The sequence below is a fragment of the Cetorhinus maximus genome, chromosome 4 (genome assembly GCF_964194155.1).
Source record: "Cetorhinus maximus chromosome 4, sCetMax3.hap1.1, whole genome shotgun sequence".
Lineage (NCBI taxonomy): Eukaryota > Metazoa > Chordata > Chondrichthyes > Lamniformes > Cetorhinidae > Cetorhinus > Cetorhinus maximus.
In genome coordinates, this window is record NC_135882.1 from 113,382,082 (window position 1) to 113,406,866 (window position 24,785).

Here is a 24,785-nt window from a genome sequence, read left to right on the forward strand (position 1 = left end):
CAGAGAGCTATGGACACACACGCCAAGGTCCCTTTGTTCCTCAGAAATTCCTAGTGTCATGCCATTCATTAAATACTTCCTTGTCAAATTGCTCCTTCCAAAGTGTATCACCTCACACTTTTCAGGGTTAAATTCCATCTGCCACTTATCTGTCCATTTGACCATCCCATCTATATCTTCCTGTAACCCAAGACATTCAACCTCACTGTTAACCACCCAGCCAATGTTTGTGTCATCCGCAAACTTAGTAATCCTACCTCCCACATAGTCATCTATGTCATTTATATAAATGACAAACAATAGGGGACCCAGCACAGGTCCCTGTGGTACGCCACTGGACACTGGCTTCCAGTCACTAAAGCATCCTCTGTCATCACCCTCTGCTTCCTACAACTAAGCCAATTTTGAATCCACCTTATCAAATTACCCTGTATCCCATGTGCATTTGCCTTCTTTATAAGTCTCCCATGTGGGACTTTGTCAAAGGCTTTGCTGAAATCCATATAAACTACATCAACTGCACTACCCTCATCTACATACCTAGTCACCTCCTCAAAAAATTCAATCAAATTTGTCAGGCATGACCTCCCTCTGACAAAGCCATGCTGACTATCCCTGATCAAACCTTGCCTCTCCAAGTGGAGATAGATTCTCTCCTTCAGAACTTTCTCCAATAGTTTACCCCTAGCACTGATCCTTTCCATACTTCTCGTACTGCCTACTTTTATTTCAGATTTCCAGAATTTGCTGTTGCCATTTTTTATATCATAATTGCACTGGGGAGCCAGCCAAACCCTTAATATTAAATGCTCTTTCAGAGAGCCAGTGCAGACTCAGTGGGCCAAACGGGCTCCTTCTGCACTAAGATTCTGTGATTAAAAGGTGTGTGTGGTTGGTGGGGGTGGGGGGGCGGTGGTTGGTGGGACAGCGGTGCGGGGGCATTTTAGCTGAGAATCAATTTTTAATTCTCTGCTGTTCTTCTCCCAGGTCTGACCACCCATCTCAGCCCCATATGGTCCCTCTTGTACAAACTATATATGTGCTGTCACTATATTGCCACGTAAACAACACTTCCCATAACGATCTGAGTCAACACACAAATAGGCAGATTGGAGTATCTTTGGTGGAAAAAGATAGAGGAAATGCAAGCTATTTCTTTAAAGCCTTCGTGGTTCATAATTTGATTGTGACATTAGAATTTATACATAAAGCAAAACTGATGATGAGAAAAAGTGGACTGTTAAACCAATAACACAGCATTGTAAAGAAAATGTTTCAAAGTTTCATAAATGACAATGAAACATGTAAAAGTTGACATTTTGACAACAATCACTGATATTCTTAACATTGTGTTAACATTGTATAAAATAATGTTATACTCAGATGCAATGTACATATTTCTTCTTCATTACAAAGGAAATAAAAGTGAACTTATCTAAACAAATTTTTTGAAATCTGTAATAATGTACAATTCAATCCCACCTTCTAGCCACTCCAAAGCTGCCCCCATCCCTCCTCTTTTACAAAATCTGGTTACATGGTCCTCCTTAGGGCCTATGGTGTCCATGCCCAGGAACACCATGAGCACAGATCTTCATAAACTATAACAGTGCTGCCTGCCAGTTGTATTAATTTTAATGCATGGCAGGCAGTGACTGGAATTGAAGTTTGGTGGTGGGGGGCGGGGGAGGTGGTTAACTGCGTTGTGTGGATTGCACCTTGTCCCAGTGGCAGGACACCAAAGTTGAAAAACCAGTGAGCAGATTGGGAAAAGTGGAAGATGTCATCAGAGCCTCATAGCTGGGCAAGGAGAATACAGCAGGAGCAGTAAACTATATGGCCCTTCATGCCTGGTCTGCCACTGAATACAACCATGGCTAATCTTTGGCCTCAACGCCACTTTCCCACCAGCTTTCAATCTCCCTTCATTGCCTGAGACCCCAAAAATCTGTCTATCTCAGCCTCAAATACACAATAGAGCATCTGCATGCCTCTAGGTTGGAAAATTTCAAAGATTCACAGTGAAGAAATTTCTGTTCAGTCCTAAATGATTGGTCCCTTACCTTCTATATTCCCCAGCGAGGGGAAACAACCTCTCGGTGTCTACCCTGTCAAGCCATTTCAGAATCTTGTGTTTCAATGAGATCACCTCTCGTTCTTTTAAAGCATAGGCCCAATTTACTCAACCTCTCATCATAGGACAACTCTTGCATCCCAGGGACCAAATTAGTGAAACTTCACTGTACCACCTCCAAGGTAAGTATATTCTTCCTTTTTGTATTAAGACCAAAACTGCACACTGTATCCCAGGTGTGGTCTCACTAAAGCCCTGTATATGCGTGGCAAGACTTCCTTATTCTTGTGCTTCAATTTTATTGCAATAAACACCAGCATGCCATTTGCCTTTCTAATTGGTTGCTGTACTAACGTTGTACCAAGTATCCTATGGGCCTGAACTTCTGCGGAATGGCAATCAGAGTATAGTTACTTACCTGGAAATCCAGCCGCTCCCTTCTCGCCTGACCTTCTGACTCAGGCCGGGTGAGAACTGTGTAGGGCAACATGCTCCTAAGGTCTTCAATCGAGGGCTGGAGAGTTGGAGGTAAGGAAGCCACACCCCTGTTTTAAGCACTAGCTGTCATGAAGAAGGTAAATTTAAAGGTCCAGCCACTTTGCGAAGCCAGGGAGGAAGGTAGGTTTGTTAGGTAAGTGGGTTGGATTGGGAGGGGTTTGGGGGTCGGATGGCTGGGGGAAAGGTCAGGTGGTTGGGTAGTCAATGGACGGGGTCAGCCAGGGAAGGGTCAGGTGATCAGTGGCGTGGTGGGTCAGTCAGGGGGTTTTTGGGTGGTCAGCCGTAAGGGTGGGTCAGTCAGGGGTGGGATTGGTTAGGAGGGTTGGGGGTCAGGTGGTCGGAGGGGTATCCCGCTGGGGGGGAGGGGGGGTCAGGGGAGTCCCATGAGGGGTCAGTACTATAGTTACCCAGAAGTTAGAAGTGGTTTTAATTCTTCCAACTTTTCCTGGGCACTGTTACTGTAAAACAGTCAGAACCATTCAAAGTTTGTGATTTAAATCGGACTTTCAGATGTTGCAATTGTCCAATGGAAGTTTGAACTTTTTGGGCGAACCTTACCCTCGGACTTCCAGGAGCGGGGGTCAAAGTTACAGGCCTATATCTATTGGTTTTCCTTTATCTACCCGACTAGTTACATTCTTAGGAAACTCTAATAAATTTGTCAAACAAGATTTCCCTTTCGTAAAACCATGTTGACTTTATCTAATTATACTATAATTTACTAAGTGTATTGTTAAGACCTCTTTAATAATATATTCCAGCATTTTCATGGTGACCAATATCCAGTTAATTGGCCTGTGGTTCCCCGTTTTCTCTCTCCTTTCTTGAATAGCAGTTGCTAACTTCTAATCTGCTGCGACTGTTCCAGTCTAGGGAATTTTGGAAAATCATAACCAGCACATCCACATCTCTGCAGCTCCTCTTTTAGAACCCGAGGATGCAGGCCATCAGGTCCTGAGGATTTGTTGGATTTTAGCCCCTTAAGTTTTTCGAATACTTTTCTCTGGTGATAGTAATTACCTTAGGTTCCTCATTCTTATTAGCCCCTTGATTACTCTCTATTTCTGGTAAGTAATTTCTTCTACGGTGAAGCAAAATATTTGTTCAACGCCTTTGCCATTTCCTCATTCCCCATGATAATTTCTCATATCTCTGTTTCTATTGGACCAATGTTTACTTTAACTACTCTGATTTTCATAGATTTGTAAAAACTCTTACAATCTGTTTTTATATTCCTGGCTAGTTTACACTCAAGTTCTATTTTTTCCCTTTTTATCAACTTTTGGTGGCCCCTTTGCTGGTTTCTAAACCACTCCCAATCCTCAGACTTACTAATATTCTTTGCCATTGCCCCAGCCAGACAGTTTCTATTAACTAGGTATCTTCATTGGCTTGTAGTTGCTTTAGCAGTTTTAAAGTTTCTAAGATAAGGTAAAGATTCTAACTGTTAATCTAAATTACAGCTTGAGAAATACTTACCGGAGAGATCTCTCTTGAATCAAATTCCTGACTTAGCACTCAATTCACAAAGCACTCTGTTCCTGAATTGTTCTTTTTCCCCACTCATACAGATAGAAGAAACTCATGAAGAACTGCAGAGGCTTCTAAAGGTTGGATATTTAATCTTTGGACGGTTTATTATACGCCTCTGTTTTAATGGATTGGGGAAGATTTTGTGGAATGGAGTGTTATGCGGGCAGATAGGGAGAGAAGGCTTTGAGAATTCTTAGTGGGGCCTTGCTCCGCTTGTATGCGAGGACCCATCCTATCTCAGGTCCAATGTTCAAAGACGAATGGTGATGAATGCAGCCATATGTGCAGTACCATATTTATCACCCCATGCCCCCAGTGGTGGTTCCAGCCATTGTCCGCTCTCCTGTTCTTTCCCTTTTCCTGCCCTATAACTCTGGTCATAGAAAAAAAAACAGAAAAGAGAGTAACCAAGAGTTAAGGCCTAGGATTTTTGTTACCGAGACAGTTAGCTCGAGTCAGGAAATTTCCCAACTCGGCACCCAGCTCTGTTTAAAGGACCCCAATAGACACAATTTTCACTCCAGAGGGGCGGGGTGGGATCGGGTTGGGTTGCCCAATCCAGAAGCAGATCCTATGCGGTTATGGGGGTAGGCAAATGCCAGGTGGGCTGGTTAGAACTTCATCTCAGTTGCTTTAGAAGCTGATAGGCCTTCTAGCCTGCATTGCTCACACCCCCCCTCCCTCAATCCCACCCAACCCCATGACTCCTTCATGCCAACTCATGGCTCTCACTCAACCCCCAATGGCCCCTCATACCCTCATGCTATCTCCATAACACTTACCCAGTATCAGCATGGGCAGAACCCAGGAGCAATGTGGAGATGAAAAAACAAACTTCTAACAATCTAATACAGCTCAAACTTCTCCACACTCCCATGTGTAGAAATGAAAAAAAAATTCCCACTCATGAAACCCAAGCATAGCGTTTAAATCTCAAATAGTTAATCTCTTATAAAAACAAACTTATATTCAGACCCCATATCAAAGACAGCTAAAACGTTAATAGCCTCTTTAAACTGTCAGTCAAACTGTGAATTCAGAACTTCTTATTGAGATAACTCTAGCCTTTGAAATTCAACCAATTCATAATTACATAATAATAACCCTTGGGAAATGTAAACAAAGACCTCTATTGAAACCACAGGACCCGATGGCAATTTTTTTTCTGACCTACACTAGATGTCTGTCAATCAAAGCAGTCCAGCAGAGGCTTCTTATTTAAACTTTCATTGGCAGCTTAAGCCTTTTTTTCATGTCCAAAGAGCAGGGAATTTTAAAAACTTCAAATCATGACAATTATACAGGCCTTATTCACCCTTCAAGAGCGTTTTTGACTACTCCATCAATTCATGACTCATACATTGTGGGTTAAGGTCCTGGGACCAGCCAAAATGGGGTCTATTTGAATGTAGCAATAAGATCAAATGGCCTTGCAGATCTCTTGTTTCCCACCTGTGTGAATCACACCCTGCCAATTTCTCCCAGGTCTATCAGAAATGGGGGTGAGGCTTCCGAATCTGGGTCTCGTCCGTCATTTTAAAGGTCCATGGAGTCTTCCCGGCTCCATAAAAATCCAGCCCTTAGTGTAGCAGATAGACTCAGATGAGCACTTTGATGGGGCAAGCTGATGAATATACACAATAAAATGCTTGATGCATTTGCAGGCCTTCCAGAAAGCCTATGTGTAATGTCAGGGAGTATGGTAGAGTTCAGCACCAACTTTGCACAGGGCTTGGCACAAAGCTTGGAGTCCATCCTTTCTGACATGGAAGTGGTGGCAAACATCATTAGCACATTTGTGGGACCCAACTATGATGCAGCTTCTGATAGCCAATATAGCTTCCATTGCAGCCCAAGCAGACGCCACTAAATGTCTGAGTGTTGCAGTGGAAGCTCAAGCTGCTGTCATAAAAGGCACGCTTGCTGCCATCAGGGCCATGGATTACAGTGTTCAAAGTGGCTTCCAGGATGCTTCAGCAGCCCAACAGATAACTAGGATTGCTGATGCACTACTCCAGATAGTGATTCAGTCACTGTCACTCTGCCAGTGCCCTTCTGGTCAGTCAGCAAATCCAACTGCTACTGCTCATGCCAAGATGATACAGTGTGAGCTGGGCCTTCTAGATCCACAGCTACCCATGGTCGGCCTCCAAGGCCATCTGCAGTTTCCTCCATCGAAAGTCAGCAGTCTTCTATCAGCCGTCATGTAGCCAATAGGGTTACACTGCATAGGAGCACTAGGACAGGAAAGGCACAAAAAAGACAGGCACTAAGGGAATGCTCAAGGTGATTAGTTGGCATCTGTATATGGCATGATTTGATTTATAAATTTGGTTTTAAATGTTTATTTTGCATTGGATTCTATTTTAGCATTGTGACCAAGGGTAAGTTGTGATAGTCAGTAACAGAGGGAAGGTAAACGGTGGGACTGTTAGTGGATGGGGAATTGGGGTTATATTCACTAGTAGCCTAGTCAGATCAGTTGTTCATGGAAAGCCTGGCCAGAAAGTGGAATCTCTTTTAGTTGCAGAATATTTCAGAGTTGATATGTGGCGCCCACTCAGTCAGTAGCACCCTGCACCATGAGGAAACCTGCAATCCTGGTAAAGCTATATACTCATTCCACCTGCCTCCCTCTGGCAAGAGAGAATGAAATGTGGTTAGTTCTCTTTGAATAGAGAGCCTCAATAACCTCTGTTATGCAACAGTGTTTGTCAAACTGAGAGATGTTGTAAATATCTCCATTTCTAGCTGGGAAGGAGCCCACTCATAAGAGTTCATGGTCATGGTCACCCTCACAATCACAGGCAATGCTGTTCCCGCCCTGCTCTCAACGTGTAGTGGCTGCAGCAAGTGGCAGGTTTCAATGGGGATATCCTTAGTGAAGAGCAAACATCTTACAGACAGTTCTTCACTGAGGTTCAGGTAGAAGAACAGCCCCATGAACAACCTGGGCGCTTATGGCCTCTGGGAGTCCTTCTCCCTCTCCTCGCACTTCTAGCAGATTGTCCTGCTTTGTTTCTCTTAATAATGTGGTATTCCAAGGGGAATGCCCACAACTTCATGCAACTTCAAGCAATTGGTTTGGGCTGAAGCCTTGAAGTCAGGACAAAGACCTTCAGTACCTGTCAAGCTACTCACTGTAGACTTCAGCAGCTTTAGAACTCTAGAAACACTTGTACAATCACAGCAACAGTGAGTAGAAATCAATCAGCAATTAACTTGAAAGTAGCTGATGATCCCATTAAATAGGAATGCTGCAGAATTGCGGGGCGGGGTGGGGGATGTGTCATTTCATGAATGATTAAGAGATGGAGTTGGCTGGAGTTTTGATCTCTAAAATGGTAGCACTGACATCATGTTCAAACACAAGCTATGGTGGGGTGGGGGAGGTGGACGGGGTACCGGTGAAAGCATTCTTGCCTTATGGTATACAACAGACTGATGGAATCAAGGCAGGGTGCAATGAATAAACAAGATTACTTGATCTAGCAAAAAATGTGTTAAGGGATAGAGGATTAACAGTTAGTCATTAATGCTCTCGCTATCCACAAAGGTACAATTGTTTGGAAACTCAATCATAGGCTTGTGAGGAAGTGACAGACCTAATGCTTTGGGATTGCTGGCCCACCATGGGGTGTGAGTCTGTTGTAGCAGATGTCTCAGACAGGGTATCTGATAGTACTGTTGATTGACAGCTCTGTGCTTACAGGCTACCAGACAAAAGAAATAATTACTGGAACCTTCTCCCAATTTGGCAGTTCCCTTTTTGCTGACTGTCTTGTGGGTGGAGGCAAGCAGAGGACTTTGTCTTTCTCAGGTGAAAGCGCTTTCATCAAGGACACAAGGGGGTAGAATTTCTGTAGGAGTTCCTTGATCTATCATAACTTCGGTGAAAGACTACCATTCCTCTAGGGTTTCCACCCTTCTGCCAAAGTTATGGTAGGAGATCATGAGAACCGACTTGGAAATTACTGTTGTTTAAAGCAATCCAAAGAACTGCTAAAGCCTCGGAAATTTGAATATTTTGAAAGAGGTATGGGTAGAATAAACTAATGAAATGTGCTGTATTTGTTCTTCAATCTGTTTAGGTTTATTTCCCAGCTGCATACCCGCCCCCACGACAACATAATCTAAAACACAATGCCAGCTTCCACATGAATGCTGATGACACCCAGCTCTACCTTACCACCACCTTTCCTAACCTCTTTGTCTCTACACACTCAGTCTGCTTATCCAACATCCAGTGCTGCATGAGCAGAAATTTCCTCCAATTAAATATTGGGAAGACTGAAGCCTCAATATTAGGCCCGCGTCACAAACTCTATCCCTCACCCTGGCAACTGTCTGAGGCTAAATCAGACTGTTCACAAGTTTGGTGTCATATCTGATCACATATTTGCACCTTCACTGAGGCTGCTATTCCCACCTCTGTAACATTGCCCAACTCTGCCCTGTCCCAGCTTATCTGATGTTGAAACCCTCAAACATGTCTTTGTTATCCCTAGAATTGATTATTCCAGTGCACTCCTGGCCAGATTGCCACATTCTACCCTCTGTGTTAATTTGGGGTCAGAAAGAACTGTTTCCTAAATCATGCTAAATTCCATTCATCCATCAACCCTGTGCGTGCTGACATGTTTTGGGTCCCTGTAAAGCAATGCTTCGATTTTAACATTCCCATCCTTGTTTTTAAATCCGTCCATGAAATTGCCCCTCCCTATCTCCGCAATCTCCTCCAGCCTGACAACCCTCCAAGATATCTGCACTCCACCAATTTTGGCCACTTGAGTATCCCCGATTTTAATCAATGCATCATAGTGGCCCTGCCTTCAGCTGCTAAAGCCCTAAGCTCTAGAACTCCATCTCTAAACCTGTCCCATTCTCTTACCTCTCTTTCCTTCTTTAAGTTGCTCTTAAAACTTATCTCTTTGAGTAAACGTTTGGTCATCTGTCCTTATGTGCCTAGGTGTCAAATTTTGTTTAAGCAAAATACTCCTGTGAAGTGCCTTAGGGCATTTTACCACGTTAATGTTGGTGAGCTGCAGGCAAAAAGAGCCACATGGGAATATGATCCCTGGGCAGTAATGGAGTTCTGGCTCAAAAAGAGCAGAACTGGTCAACAAATATTCCTTGATACAAGGTGTTCAGGAAAGATAGGGAAGGAAAGAGAGGAGATGGGGCAGCAGCACGAATTAAGCAGAATATTACAGTGCTGAAGGGAGAGGATGTTCTAGAGCATGATTTGATTAGAGTTAAGAAACAGTTGAGGTGGCTTTATACTACTGGTTGCATTCTATAGGCCACTAAATATGGTGAAGATATAGAGAGGCAAATTTGCAAGGAATTTACAGAGAGGTGCAAAAACTATAGAGTAGTGGTAGTGGAGGACTTTCCCTAACCTAATGAAGGCTGGGGTGGTAATAATGCAAAGGCCAGAGAGGAGAAAGAGTTTCTGAAGTGTGTTTAGGAGAATTATCTAGATCAGTGTATTTCTGGCCCAATGAGGAGTTATGTATTGCTGGATTTAGTTCTGCGGAATGACGTGTGCAAAATAGATCATGTGTCAGTACGGAAACATTTAGGGAGCAATTTAGGTTAGCTATGGAAAAGGATAAGGGCTAATCTAGAGTAAAAATTATTAATTTCAGAAGGGCCAATTCCAGTGGGATTTCAATTTCAATGGATCTGTCCCAGGTAAATTGGAATCAAAGGTTGATAGGCAAAGCTGTAAAGGAACAATGGGCTGCCTTCAAAGAGAAGATAATTCGGCTAGTGTCAAGGCACATTCCAAAGAGGGGGAAAGGCAGGGTAACCAAAGCCAGAACCCCCTGGATGACATAAGAGATAGAGAGTAAGATGAAGCAGAAAAAGGGTGCATGTGACAGATGTCAGGAGGATAATACAAGATTAATATAGAAAGTTCAGAGCTGCAGTAAAAGAGGAAATAAGGGGGCAAAGGGAGAGTGAGAGAAGAGACTGGCAGCTAACAAAAAAGGGAATCCAAAGTTTTCTATAGGCATATAAATAATAAAAGCTTAGTAGGCAGAAGGGTGAAGGGGATCCATGCATGGAGGGAGAGGGCATAGCTAAGGTACTGAATGGGTCCTCTACTTACCAAGGAAGAAGATGGTGCTGAAGTGATAGTGACAGAGTAGGTAGTTGAGTTACTGGATATCGATTGATAAAGAGGTATTAGAAAGGCTGAAAGAAAGTACTTAAAGTTGATAAGTCAGGACCAGATGAGATGTATCTGAAGATGCTCAGGGGAGTAAAGGTGGTAATTGTGGAGGTACTAGCTATAATCTTCCGATCCTCCTGAGATACAGGAGTGGGGCTGGAGTTGCCATAGAGAGTAGTGCCAGAGGGCTGGAGAATTGCAAATATTACACCCCTGTTTAAAAAAGGGTGCAAGGATAAACCCAGAAACTACAGGCCAGTCAGTTTAACCTTGTTGGTGGGAAAGCTTTTAGAAACGATAATTCAGGAGAAATTTAACAGTAACTTGAACAATTGTGGAATAATTTTCAAAAATCAGAATGGATTTATTAAAGGAAAGTTGTGTTTAACAAACTTGATTGAGTTTTTTGATGAGGCAACAGAGTGGCTTGATGAAGGTGATGCAGTTGATATGGTGTACATGGACTTCTAAAAAGTGCCATGTGATAGGCTTGCCAGCAAAGTTAAAGCCCATGGAATAAAAGGGACAGTGATAGCATGAATATGGCACAAAATTGGCTGAGTGACGAGAAACAAAAAACTATGATGAACACCTGTTTTCCCACTGGGGGAAGGTATACATGGGGTTCCTCGGGGTTGGTACGAGGACCACTGCTTTTAGTGATAAATATTAATAGCTTAGATTTGGATGTATTGTTTATGCTGAATTAGAGCCCTTTTATATTTTTGCAAAAATGAGTGATGTTGGCACATGAAGGGAAAGGTATATAATTCTCCAATGCAAGATGCCTTGCCAAAGAGAGCAAACTAATTGTTTTGCGGTATATAAATGTGGTTATCACTGCAGGGAGATAAATAAGTGTGTGGAACCTGCTTGAGTAAATTTCTGCCAACACAGTAAATAAGCCTTTTCATTGTCCATTATAAAAAAAACCCATGGTAAATAGAAAAAGTGTAAGGAATACATAAAAGTGCAATAATTTGGAATCATCAAATACTAGATAACACAAGCAGGCTGTTCAGCTCATCATTAAATTACTAGCATCTTTCCTTCTTTATCACTTCAATAGTAATCAAGTATTTTTAAGCAGAATCAAAATTCCCTCCAAACTTGAATAATGGCATACTTCTATGAGTTTCCCAGCTGAGGGAAATGGCCAAAGGACCCCCATGAACTCCATGCTGAGGCATAAGCCTCTGATGGAAAGCATTTTGAGGTGCATTTTATTTTTGAAGTAGGCATTTGGCCACTTATTTGACTATGCGGAGGTTGGGGGGGAGGGGTGTGTGGCAGTGGGTAAAGCATGCCTCTTTGGAGAGAGATACAATTAATCTTTAAGATCTCTCAAATTTTCATTCTGGGATCGGGATCCTGATGATGGGTGAATTTCAAGGTGCCGATCCCTCATCACGACCCTAATTATTGGCTAGGGTGTATGTTTATGGTCTAATTAAGGGTGGGCTCCTGAGGCTAAAGGGCCAATAAGAGGCCCTCTGGTACTGAATAATCAGCAGTCCGAGAGGTGTAAACTGTCAATGTAGATAGGTGAACGAAGGCACTTCAAGATAGAGGCATGCACTGAAGAGCTTTTAAAAAATTTTAAATTCAAAAAGGCCACGCTTGCAAGGCTGTCACTCTGGAAGGGCAACTGCCCCATTGGATAATAAGCAGCCGAAGTTATTTATTTTTTACTCATTCAAGGGATGTGGGCTTCGCTGGCTAGGTCAGCATTTATTGCCCATCGCTAATTATCCTTGAGAAGGTGGTGGTATGCTGCCTTCTTGAACTGCAGTGTAGGTACACCCACAGTGCTGTTAGGAAGGGAGTTCCAGGATTTTGATCCAGCAATAGTGAAGGAACAGCGATATATTTCTAAGTCAGGATGGTGAGTGACTTGGAGGGGAACTTCCAGGTGGTGGTGTTCCCATGTGTCTGCTACCCTTGTCCTTCTAGATGGTAGTGTTTGTGGGTTTCGAAAGTGCTAAGGAGCTTTGGTGAGTTTCTACAGTGCATCTTCTATATGGTACACGCTGCTCCTACTGTGCGTCGGTGGTGGAGCGAGTGAATGTGCGTGGATGGGGTACCAGTCAAGCGGAATGCTTTGTCTTGAATGCTGTCGACCATCTTGAGTGTGGTTGGAGCTGCACTCATCCAGGCAAGTGGAGAGTATTCCATCACACTCCTGACTTGTGCCTTGTAGATTGTGGACAGGCTTTGGGGAGTCAGGAGGTGAGTTACTCGCCGCAGGATTCCTAGCCTCAGACCTGCTTTTGCAGCCACAGTATTTATATGGCTAATCCAGTTCAGTTTCTGGTCAATGGAAACCCCCAGGATGTTGATAGTGGGGGATTCAGCAATGGTAATGCCATTGACTGTCAAGGGGTGATGGGTAGATCCTCTCTTGTTGGAGATGGTCACTGCCTGGCACTAGTGTGGTGCAAATGTTACTTGCCACTTCTCAGTCCAAGACTGGATGTTGTCCAGGTCTTGCTGCATTTGGACATGGATTGCTTCAGTATCTGAGGAGTTGCGAATGGTGCTGAACATTGTGCAATCATCAGCGAACATCCCCACTTCTGACCTTATGATGGAAGGAAGATCATTGATGAAGCAGCTGAAGATGGTTGGGCCTAGGACACTACCCTGAGGAACTCCTGCAGTGATGTCCTGGACCGGAGGTGACTGACCTGCAACAAACACAACCATCTTCTTTTGTGCTAGTATGATTCCAACCAGAGAATTTTCACTCGATACCCATTGACTCCAGTTTTGCTACGGCTCCTTGATGCCACACTCGGTCAAATGCGGCCTTGATGTCAAGGGCAATCGCTCTCACGTCACCTCGAGTTCAGCTCTTTTGTCCATGTTTGAACCAACATTGTAATGAGGTCAGGAGCTGAGTGACCCTAATGGAACCCAAACTGAGCGTCAGTGAGCAGATTATTGCTGAGCAAGTGCCACTTGATAGCACTAATGATGACCCCTTCCATTACTTTACTGATGATTGAGAGTAGACTGATGGGGCGGTAATTGGCCGGGTTGGATTTGTCCTGCTTTTTGTGTAAATGACATACCTGGGCAATTTTTCACATTGCTGGGTAGATGCCAGTGTTGTAGCTGTACTGGAACAGCTTGGCTAGGGGCATGGCATATTCTGGAGCACAAGCCTTCAGTATTATTGTTGGAATATTATCAGGGCCCATAGCCTTTGCAGTATTCAGTGCCTTCAGCGATTTCTTGATATCACGTGGAGTGAATCGAATTAGCTGAAGACTGGCATCTGTGATGCTGGTGACCTCTGGAGGAGGCCGAGATGGAATCCACTGGGCATTTCTGGCTGAAGATTGTAGCAAATGCTTCAGCTTTGTCTTTTGCACTGACGTGATGGCCTCCCCCATCATTGGGGGTGGGGTATTTGTGCAGACTCCTCCTCCAGTGAGTTGTTTAATTGTCCAACACCATTCACAACTGGATGTGGCAGGACTGCAGAGTTTAGATCTTATCCGTTGGTTGTGGAATCGATTAGCTCTATCACTTGCTGCTTATGCTGTTTGGCATGCAAGTAGTCCTATGCTGCAGCTTCACCAGGTTGACACCTCATTTTTAGGTATGCCTGGTGCTGCTCTTGGCATGCCCCCCTGCACTTTTCATTGAACCAGGGTTGATTCCCTGGCTTAGTGGTAATGGTAGAGTGGGGATATACCAGGCCATGAGGTTACAAATTGTGGTTGAGTACAATTCTGCTGCTGCTGATGGCCCACAGCACCTCAAGCAGAAACTCACCAAGGCTCCTTAGGCAGCACCTTCGAAACCCATGACCGCTACCATCTAGAAGGACAAGGGCAGCAGATAGATGGGAACACCACCACCTGGAATTTCCCCTCCAAGCCACACACCATTCTGACTTGGAAATATATCGCTGTTCCTTCACTGTCGCTTGGTCAAAATCCTGGAACTCCCTCCCTAGTCGCGCTGTGGGTGTACCTGCACCACAGGGACTGCAGTGGTTCAAGGAGGCAGCTCACCACCACCTTCTCAAGGGCAGCTAGGGATGGGCAATAAGTGCTGGCCCAGCCAGCGAGCCCTCATCCCGTGAATGAATAAAAATAATATGGTTGCCCAGGTTTGAGTTGCTAGATCTGTTTGAAATCTAGCATTTAGCATGGTGGTAGCACCACGCAACACGATGGAGGACACTCTCAACATGAAGATGGGATTTCGTCTCCAAAAGGGCTGTGCGGTGGTCACTCCGACTGATATTGTCATGGCCTGATCCATCTGCGGCAGGCATGTTAGTTAGGATGGGGTCAAGTATGTTTTTTCCTCTTGTTGGTTCACTCTCCACCTGCCGCAGACCCAGTCTAGCAACTATGTCCTTTAGGATTTGACCAGCTCGGACAGTAGCGGTGCTACCGAGCCACTCTTGGTGATGGACATTGCAGTCCCCCACCCAGAGTACATTCTGTGCCCTTGCCACCCTCAGTACTTCTTCCAACTGGAGTTCAACATGAAGGAGTATTGATTCATCAGCTGAGGGAGGATGATATGTGGTAATCAGCAGGAGGTTTCCTTGCCCATGTTTCACCTGATGCCATGAGATTTCATGGGGTCCAGGGTCAGCATTGAGGACTTCCAGAGTAACTCCCTCCTGACTGTATAGCACTGTGCTGCCACCTCTGCTGGGTCTGTCCTGACGCTGGGACAGGACATACCCAGGGATGGTGATGGTGGTGTCTGGCACATTATCTGTAAGGTACGATTCCGTGAGGATGACTATGTCAGGCTGTTGCTTGACTAGCCTATGAGGCAGCTCCCCCAATTTTGGCACAAGCCCCAGATGTTAGTAAAGAGGACTTTGCGAGGTCGATCGGGCTGAGTTTGCCATTGTCGTTTCCGATGTCTCAGTTGATGCCGGGTGGATCTGTCTGGTTTCATTCCTTTGAGACTTTTTAGCCATTTGATACCACTGAATGGCTTGCTAGGCCATTTCAGAGGGTGCTTAAGAGTCAACCGTCAACTAGGCCTGGAGTCACATGTAGGCCGGACCAGGTAAGGACGGCAGATTTTCTTCCCTAACACAAATTAGTGAACCAGGTGGGTTTTTACGACAATCGACAATGGTTTCACAGTCACCATTAGACTTTTAATTCCAGATCTTTATTGAATGCAAATTTCACTCTCTGCCGTCGTGGGATTCGAACCCCAGTCGCCAGAGCATTACCCTGGGATTCTGGATTACTAGTCCAGCGACAGTACCGCTACACCACCACCTCCCTTATGGGACTGTGGTTATGGCAGCTGCAGGGCAGGGGGGTTGGTGGGGGGGGGGGGGGGGGGGGGGGGGGTGCGGAGGGGCCTCCTCGCATTACAGACCACTCACCCAAATCTGATCTGTCACTGGGATGCTGCCTCCATCCTGGGAAAATTCCAGTTTTTTTATCTGCAGGGTGGTCCTAATAGGCTCTTTAATTAGCTTAATGGCTGCCCACCTCTCACAGGCAGGTAGCCATCACCACCCAGCCTGAAACAATAGGCACTGGCTGTGGGTCCTTGGCGGGAGACTAGCAGGCTGGCTGGTAGTGGGAAATTGTGGGCCCATCTGCCTCCTATTGTGCCTCCTCAGGTGAATGAAAATTTTGCCCATCAACTCTGCTTCTCATGCAACAGATGCTGCTTGACTTGGTACATCCACAGCTAGCGTTCTGAAGGATCAAAAATTGACTCAAATTCATTCTCCTGTGCACAGGCCTGCAATTGTTTTCCTTCCACTCCAAGAACACTAGCTGTGGGTGTACTTGCATCTTTGGAGAACTGCCTTAACAATGGACCTGAAGCCACTTCCTGGGGTCCCAAAGAGCCTTCTTAAGAGATGGCTACTTGTTGGCCACGATGGGCTGAATGGCTTCCTTCCAGGCTGTAAATTTAATGATTGTGCTCTGAAGAAGTCATATGGACCTCTCCACAGATGCTGTTAGACCTGCTGAGTTTTTTCAGCATTTTCTTTTTTTGTTTCAGATCTCCAGCATCCACAGTATTTTGCTCTTAAGTAGCCATTCAGCCTAATCACACTTTTCAGCTCCTGGTTTGTAGTGTTATTGGTTAAGGCACTTCAAGTGTATATTGAAGTACTTTTTAAATGTGTTGAGGATTTCTGCATCTTTCTTGCATTGGGTACCAAATCCCTATCATCCTCTGGGTGAAGAAAAATCCCTTTGAATCCCCTTTAAACCTCCTACCTCATACTCTAACTGTCGCTGATGATGGACCCCTCAACCAAGGGGAATAGGACTTTCCTTTCCAATTCATCTAGCCTCCTCATAATTTTATACACTTCAATTAGGTCTCCCCTCAACCTCCTCTGTTCCAGAGAAATAATCCTAACCTATCCAATCTTTCCTGAAATCCTACTAAATAACTAAAATTCTCCAGTCCAGGTAACATCCTCGTAAATCTCCTTTGTATCCTCTCGAGTGCAATCACATCTTTCCTATAATGCAGTGACCAGAACTGCACAGAGTACTCCAGTTGTGGCCTAACTAGTGTTTCATACAGTTCCAACATAACCTCCCAGGTCTTGTATTCTATGCATCAGCTAATAAAAGCAATTATCTCCAATGCCTTTTTGAACACCTTATCTACCTGTCCTGACATCTTCAGAGATCTGTGGACATGCACTCCAATGTTCCTCTGTTCCTTTACACTTCTTATCCTACCATTTATTGTGTATTCCCTTGCTTTGCAAACCTTCCCCAATGCATCACCTCACATTTCTCTGGATTGAACTCTATTTGCCACTGTTCTGTCCACCTGACTAGTCCATTGATATCTTCCTGCAGTCTACAGCTTTCTTCTTCATTATCAACCAAACAGCCAATTTTTGTATTGTCTACAAAGTTTTTAATCTTTTACATTCAAGTCCAAATCATTGAAATATACCATAAAAAGCAAGGGACCTAGGATTGAGCTCTGCGCAACCCTACTGGAAAAAACTTTCCAGTCACAAAAACAACCATCGACCATTAGCCTTTGCTTCCTGCCTCTGAGCTAATTTTGGATCCAACTTGCCACTTTGCCTTGGGTCCCATGACTTTTACTTTCATGGCCAATTCTGCCATGTGGGACTTTATCAAATGCCTTGCTTAAATTCAAATGGACTCCTCCGAATGCAGTACCCTCATTGACCCTCCTGTTGCCTCCTCAGAAAAAATGCAATCATGTTAGTCAGACACAACCTTCCCTTATCAAATCCACATTGACTGTCTTTGACCAATCTGTGCCCTCCTAAATGAGGATTTATCCTTCCCTTAGAATTTTCCCCCAATAATTTTCCCATCAGATGTTAGGCTGACTGGCCTGTAATGATTCAGTCTACTCATTTCTCCCTTTTCAAACAATGGTACAACATTACCTGTGTGGGTGCTTCCTACCTGCTTAGGACACCAAATAGCATCTGAAAAATGGGCACTCTGCAGCCTAATTTAATCCCCAAGGTGTTCATTGATTTTGATTACTTTTCACACTTCAATCTAAAAAAAAACCTTTTTTGTAACACCAATACTCAAGGAGTTGCCGGGGGTGGTGGAGTAGCGATTTTCCATGTGGATTTTCCTTCTGCAACTTTGTTGGAAGTTTGGCAACAGAGTGAGAGTGGCATTGAGAATATTCACCTCCACAGATAAACAAGTAACATTAGATACATTTTATAAACTATCTGTAAAATGTGTTTGTTTTATATGGAGCCAGAGTTATCTAATGTAGATTTTCTATCAAAGTCTATACACTTACTTTCCTCAGGAAGATCATTATCTCGTTCTTCTTTTTCCATTTGTTGACACCAGGCATCCATTCGCTCTTTTTCAGCTTGAAGCAACTTCATGAACCATCGCCCATCCCTTTCACACACTGATCTCTTGCCTGCTTCTACTTTGGTCTCTGATACAGAGTCAATCCAGGGTTCCGGTGGCGGCAGAAAAGAAGGATCAAAATCTGAGTCAAATTCATCCTCCTGTGCACAGGCCTGCAAATGGTTTCCTTCCACTCCAAGAACGCTAGCTGTGGATGTACTTGCATCTTTGGAGAACTGCCTTAACAATGGGCCTGAAGCCACTTCCTGGGGTCCTAAAGAGCCTTCTGAATTTTCCTGGTCATCCAGATCAGCCTGTACTGCTGCTGTCACACTGTTTGACCGTGTAAATCTTCGAAAGCTTCAACAGAATAGAAATAACAAAACACTTTGATATAGAGGCGATTTTTGTGGTGCTTGAATACTGTAGTTGATAGTACTAAACGTGTTATAGGTGGACTTAGTGGCTCAGCATACTGCCATGTTTGAGTTACACCAAATAGGAATATCCCAGGTTACCTGATTCTCAGCTGCAAACAGGGTAAGGACTATTGACCCAGTGCCCTCACGCTACTGAGGGGCAACAAAATAAAACAATCAGACTTCCTCCTCTTGATTGTCACCCAGTGATAGCATGTGGATTCTAGCTGAAGACAGAATTAGGTTCTTATGATTCCTCCCTGGAATTATCTCAGCGTAGGGAAACTGGGGTTAGCTAACCTTTTCCACCATCTCGGACTTGCTTTTTTTTAAAGAAGGGGAAGATACAAGCTGGCCTTCTCTGTACCAATCCTACATATCCTCCTCAGCATGGGATGGGATGTGAAATACCCTTCATTTCCACATGACCAGGATATCTTTCTTGTGAAGGTGTGAGTGGGGATTTGCGCTACACTTATTTGAAATGTGAAAATGTCAATGTTGTGAAACTGTGAACACTAGGAGCAATGGGAGAACATAAAGGTTCAGACGTGTGTGCTGCTCATTGGCTCTGAAGCAGAAGACATCAATGATTAGTGGCAGTAGTTTGGTGAGATCTGGGGTGCTTGCTGTGTCACAAACAATTTTGCAGAATCTCTCATGTAGGGAATGGGGCTGCGGGAGGGATGAGCCTCTGAAATTGCTCAGCTGAAGCGAGGGGCCAGCAGTTTTCAGACATTGCTCAGCTGAGTGGAGGCTGCGGGTGGTGGTGTGGAGGTCACAAAGTTTCCTGAAATCACTCAACGAGTGGGAATGCTTGACAAGCTCTGAGAAATCATTGCCATTGAGAACAGGTTGACTGGTTCTCCAAAGAGGTTAAGGGGAAATTGCAGACATTCTGTGTATTTCCACAGCATTGACAGATTAGGGACAGAATGATTGTCAGCCAATGGCTGATCTTTCTGTGGTGGGCCTCTTAATATAGATGTCCAGTATGTTCCTAGAACTGAAGTAAGAGCTCTTATTTTCAGAGGAAAAAATATTAATTTTAACGAATTACCTTTTATTAAAATGGTCCACTTGGGAAAGACTTAGTTTTGCCAGAGACACTTTGATTTTTCTTTATTCTTTTATGGGATGTGGGCATCAGTGGCAGAGCTAGCATTTGTTGCCCATCCCTAATGGCCCTTGAACTGAGTGACTTGCTAGGCCACTTCAGAGGACAGTTAAGAGTTAAGCATATTGCTGTGGATCTGGAATCAAATGTAGGCTAAACCAGGTAAGGATAGAAGATTTCCTTCCCTAAAGGACATTCGTGAACCAGATAGGTTTTTACAACAATCAATGATAGCTTCATGGTCATCATTACTGAGACTCGCTTTCTATTCCAGACTTATTAATTAAGGTAAATTCTACTAGCTGCCGTGGTGAGATCTGAACACGTGCCCCACAGCATTAGCATAGGCCTCGGGATCACTAGTCCAGTGGCATTACCACTACACTACCGTCTCCCCCAAACAAATTCCTGGCCTTTTAACAAAACTGGAGGATAACACTCAACTACTGTTATGTGACAGATTTAAATTAAATAGGTCATTTACAGCATCACCTATGCACATAACTGGTACTGACAATAAAAAATGACACTTTTAAAATGGGTTTAGCTATTGACGAAGCATGACTTTGGAATTTTCAATGTATGTTGAGATGAAATGGTTCATTCTGTATGTAGAATTTATATATAATATACAAACTTGACAAAGCTTTATTTAAAAACAATTAAAATTCTAAATTCAAACAGTGATTCCAGATTTGATTCCAGAGCCACAGCAATATGGTTAACTCTTAACTGTCCTCTGAAATGGCCTAGCAAGTCACTCATTCTTAATAAAAAAGATATTTTATCTACTTAGAACTTTTCATATACACACACAATAAATAAGACTAAAAACTTACATTCATATAGCAACTTACCATGTTTCTCAGGAATGATCCAAAGCACTTTTCAGAGAGAATTAATTTTGATTACGTAAACAAATGTGGCAAACTGTGCACAAGGTCCCAGCAAATAGCAATGAGATGAATGTTAAACTGCAACCACAAAAACCCATAAATATTCTTCTTTGTATATTGTATGTTATTTGGATGGGGTCAGGATCTCAAAGACAGTTAGATGAGCCTTAGAGCACAAGTCTACATTGTGCTCTAAATACCACTGAACCACTTGTTACCTTGCATTCTTTTGCTAGGATTGCAGAATGGACTGGACTTTGAACTTCACCACAATAGCTGCGGGGATGTCTCAGTGAGAATGTACACTGTGTGGTTTGGTGAGTCATATATATACACCATGTGGTGTGATGAGACACACTGATCCAAAGAGAGAGCTAATCAACTCAGTCTGACTTCTCCTTAGACCTTTTGAAGCATTTAATCACCACAGCAATACAACACTTTCGATGGCAGTCTATTTCACGCATCTTTGTGAAAGGAAAAAAGATAAGGTACGAGACGATTTTATGTGCTGCTGTTATTTTAAAACTTGTGTCCTTTAACTCTGTGTTCGCAGTCAAGTTAAATAGTTGATTCATAATTGATTCATCAATTCATGAATTTACCTATTCCTCCTGCACTTTAACAACCTTCAAATGGTCTGTTCTCAACTTTCTTCTTTCCAATGAAAGCAAGTTTACCTCTTTGATCCCTCTGCATAATGTGGCATCCACTTTACTTCTTTTACAAGCAGAAGTTCTGCTCGTTTCTGGTCATAGTTAGAATTCCTTTAAACAATGTAACTGGTAAAACAATAGTAACTGCTCACAGGCATCCCACGACATGAAGTGTTCATAAGTATTACATGTAAAGTAGTTGAACAAGGTTTATTTTCAGTATGTAGAAACTGCACTACTAATATTGTGCAAGATGCCCAGTTTGTATTCTTTTCTAGGCAAACTTTCAAGCAGTTTTATGGATGGTGCAATTATCTGAGAACTTAAAAAAAACCTTTGGCTGTCTGGAAATGTTTCATTGTAAACAAATTTTGTTAATAAGCAACTGTGAGGCTTAGCAGTAGAAGGTCACAAAATCCATAATCTTTCACCCTGTAATTGAGAATGTTGCAAAGCAGTTGGAATTAACTCTTCCAGCATGGAGTTAGAAGGGGTGGGGGGTGGCAGAGAAGTTGGCGGGGGGGGGGGGGGGGGGGGGGGGGGCACGACCTTAAACCAGCTTATATTTCACCTCTCTCCTAACTTCACTCAGTTCTGCTGAAGGATCATGAGGACTCGAAAAGTCAACTCTTTTCTTCTCCGCCGATGCTGCCAGACCTGCTGAGTTTTTCCAGGTAATTCTGTTTTTGTTTTAGATTTCCAGCATCCGCAGTAGTTTTTTGTTTTTATCTCTGGAGTTAGAAGGTCTAGCTTTAAAATATGTGTTTTTTAATCCTATTTTTCAAATCAGATATTACAAAAATGGAGGTATAAACTGCATTAACAATACAATACGATTAATAAGTTGAGTAGCCAAATAAAGGAAACAGCAATCATGCAATTAAAATTCACTTTCAGCATTTTTATTAAAGGTACAAATATACACCAATTATGTTGCAGTACATTTTAGTTAATTCAGTATAAATCATTATGATGGCATCCATCTGTCTCAGGAGACGATGGACCATGCCCAGGGGGTATGTCACTTCTAGAGTGAATAAACCATGACAGAATTAATAAATACAATGGTACACTTAGAGTACTAAGGGTCTTTTTTGTAGTTACCTTTATTGGGCGGAATCGTCCCAGGTTTGCACTGAGTGCAGTAGCGGGCGGGGAAAATGATGTTTTACCTGCTGGCCGCAATGGCAGCTTCTCAAGCTGTATCATCCCAAACCCGCCGGATTAATTATGCATTCCCGGGAAACACGCCATTTCCATGGCGCATGGGCTCTCATTTGCCTGCCATGCCATCAGCTCGTCGCTTCATCATGCCGGGCGCCATATTTAAAGTGCAGCCACGCGCACAGCCCTCAGTGCTTCCAGTCCAGGACTGCTGCACAGAAGACCAGATTGTCCCGAAAAGCAAAAAGACTGCAGCTCCCAGGTTTAATGACGCGTCCCTCAAGCAACTTTTGGAGGTCCGCCGTGATGTCCTCTACCCCCCCCGCTCTGGCCGCAGGAGGGGCAGTAACATCACCAATCTGGCTTGGGAGGTAATGGCAGTGGTGGTCAGCGCCAACACCCTGCAAAAGAGGACAGCTAACCAGTGCCACATGAGGATGAATGATTTTCTCCGCTCCGCCAGGATAAGTCACTCTTCTTATCACTCTCAATCCACACACTCACAAACCCGTCACACATCCACAGGGATGTCACTCACTACCAGTTCAAGGGACATCACCATTCACTCTCAATCCACACACCTTCATTGTCCTCATCCTGTCCACGGGACCACTCACCACCCACACATTCCAGGCATACTTCTCATCTGGCTTGGCAGGCATCCTGCTTACAGTGTCTCCATCTCTATCCATGTAGACAAGTTGGCAAACACAAGAGGAAGAGGTCGCAGACTACTGAAGGAATGCCTGAAATCAAGGTCCTCACAGACTTTTAAAACAGAGCCTCCAGCTGGCCGGTGAGGAGCTGGACCGGTCCTGTGCTGACGGTGAGGTCAGCGGTGCTGTACGAAGTGAGGAACCAGCAGTGCAACATCCATTAGACAACCAGGCTGTGAGTGATGTGTCCTGTTTCATAGGCCACTGCCATGCACTAATTATCTCTCCTTGCTTTCGCAGGCATATCTGCCAAACAGCCAAGAGAGTCCACAACCCAGGGCCTCCAATCAAGCCCCGAGGGAAGCTCAGAAGTTGAATCCGCTGAAACCCTCCCTGAAGTCCCGTCACAGCCTCACCCGCACCCTTCACAGAGACACGCACTTTCTGATCCACAGCAGGCGGCAACAGGGACTTCCCAGGTCCCCGGCACTCGGAGGACTGCTGGAGGCCAGAAATTTGCTGAGTGACAAAGGAGTCAGTCACTAGAAGGGTTTAAAATTGATAAGGAGGAGATATTGGATAAGTTGTCATTACTTAAAGTTGATAAGGCACCGAGCCGGATGAGATGCATCCAAGAATATTGAAGGAAGAGTGAGTGGAAATTGCAGAGGCACTGGCAATAATCTTTCAATGTTCCCTAGATTCGGGGGAGCTGCTGGAGGACTGGAGAATTGTAAACATTACGCCCTTGTTCAAAAAAGGTTGTAAAGATCTGCCCTGCAAGTACAGACCAGTCAGTTTAACTTTAGTGGTGGAGAAACTTCTAGGAACAGTTATTCTGGATCGAATTAATAGTCACATGGAAAAAAATTGGATTGATTCAAAAGAGTCAGCATGGATTTGTTAAAGGAAAATCGTGTCTAACTAATTTGCTGGAGTTTTTTTGAAGAGGTATCAGAGATGGTGGATGAGGGCAAGGCCATTGATATGTTGTACATGGACTTCCAAAAGATGTTTGATACAGTGCCATACAACAGACTTGTGAGGAATGTTATAGGTCATGGAATATAAGGAGCAGTAGCAACGTGGATATAAGATTGGCTGAGGGATAGGAAACAGAGAGTAATGATTGATGGGTATTTTTTGGGCTGGAAGGAGGTTTGTAGTGGGGTCGGTATTGGGACCTTTGCTCTTCCTGATATATATAAATGATCTAGATCTTGGGGACAATTTCAAAGTTTGCAGACGACACAAAACTTGGGAGAATTGTAAACTGAGGAGGACAATATAGAACTTCAAAAGGACGTTGACATATTGGTGGAGTGGGCAGATAGGTGGCGAATGAAGTTCAATGCGGAGAAGTGTGAGCTGATACACTTTGGTACAAAGAACGTGGAGAGACAGTATAAAATAAAGGATATTATTCTAAAGGGTATGCAGGAGCAGAGAGACCTGGGTTTATATGTACATAAGTCATTAAAGGTGGCAGGACAGGTAGAGAGATCTGTTTCTAAAGCATACAGTATTGTAGGCTTCATTAATAGGACCATAGAGTACAAGAGCAAGGAGGTTTAGATGAACTTATATAAGACACTGGTTAAACTTCAGCTGGAGTATTGTGCACAGTTCTGGGCACCACACTATAGGAAGGATGTGAATGCATTGGAGAGAGTGCAAAAGAGGTTTCCGAAAATAATTCCAGGGATGAGACACTTCAGTTATGAGGAAAGATTGGAGAAGTTAGGAC

At 43.8% G+C, this 24,785-nt stretch overlaps 1 protein-coding gene across 2 annotated transcripts in view; it reads right to left on the minus strand.

Moving 5' to 3' along the window:
• dlgap1a (discs, large (Drosophila) homolog-associated protein 1a) overlaps positions 1-24,785 on the minus strand; it is an 889,543-nt gene that overhangs the window by 34,023 nt on the left and 830,735 nt on the right. For both annotated transcript variants that reach the window (XM_078540647.1, XM_078540646.1), the window contains one exon: positions 18,072-18,490. In XM_078540647.1, the coding sequence (XP_078396773.1) occupies positions 18,072-18,490 (419 nt within the window). The remainder of the gene's footprint in view (positions 1-18,071; positions 18,491-24,785) is intronic.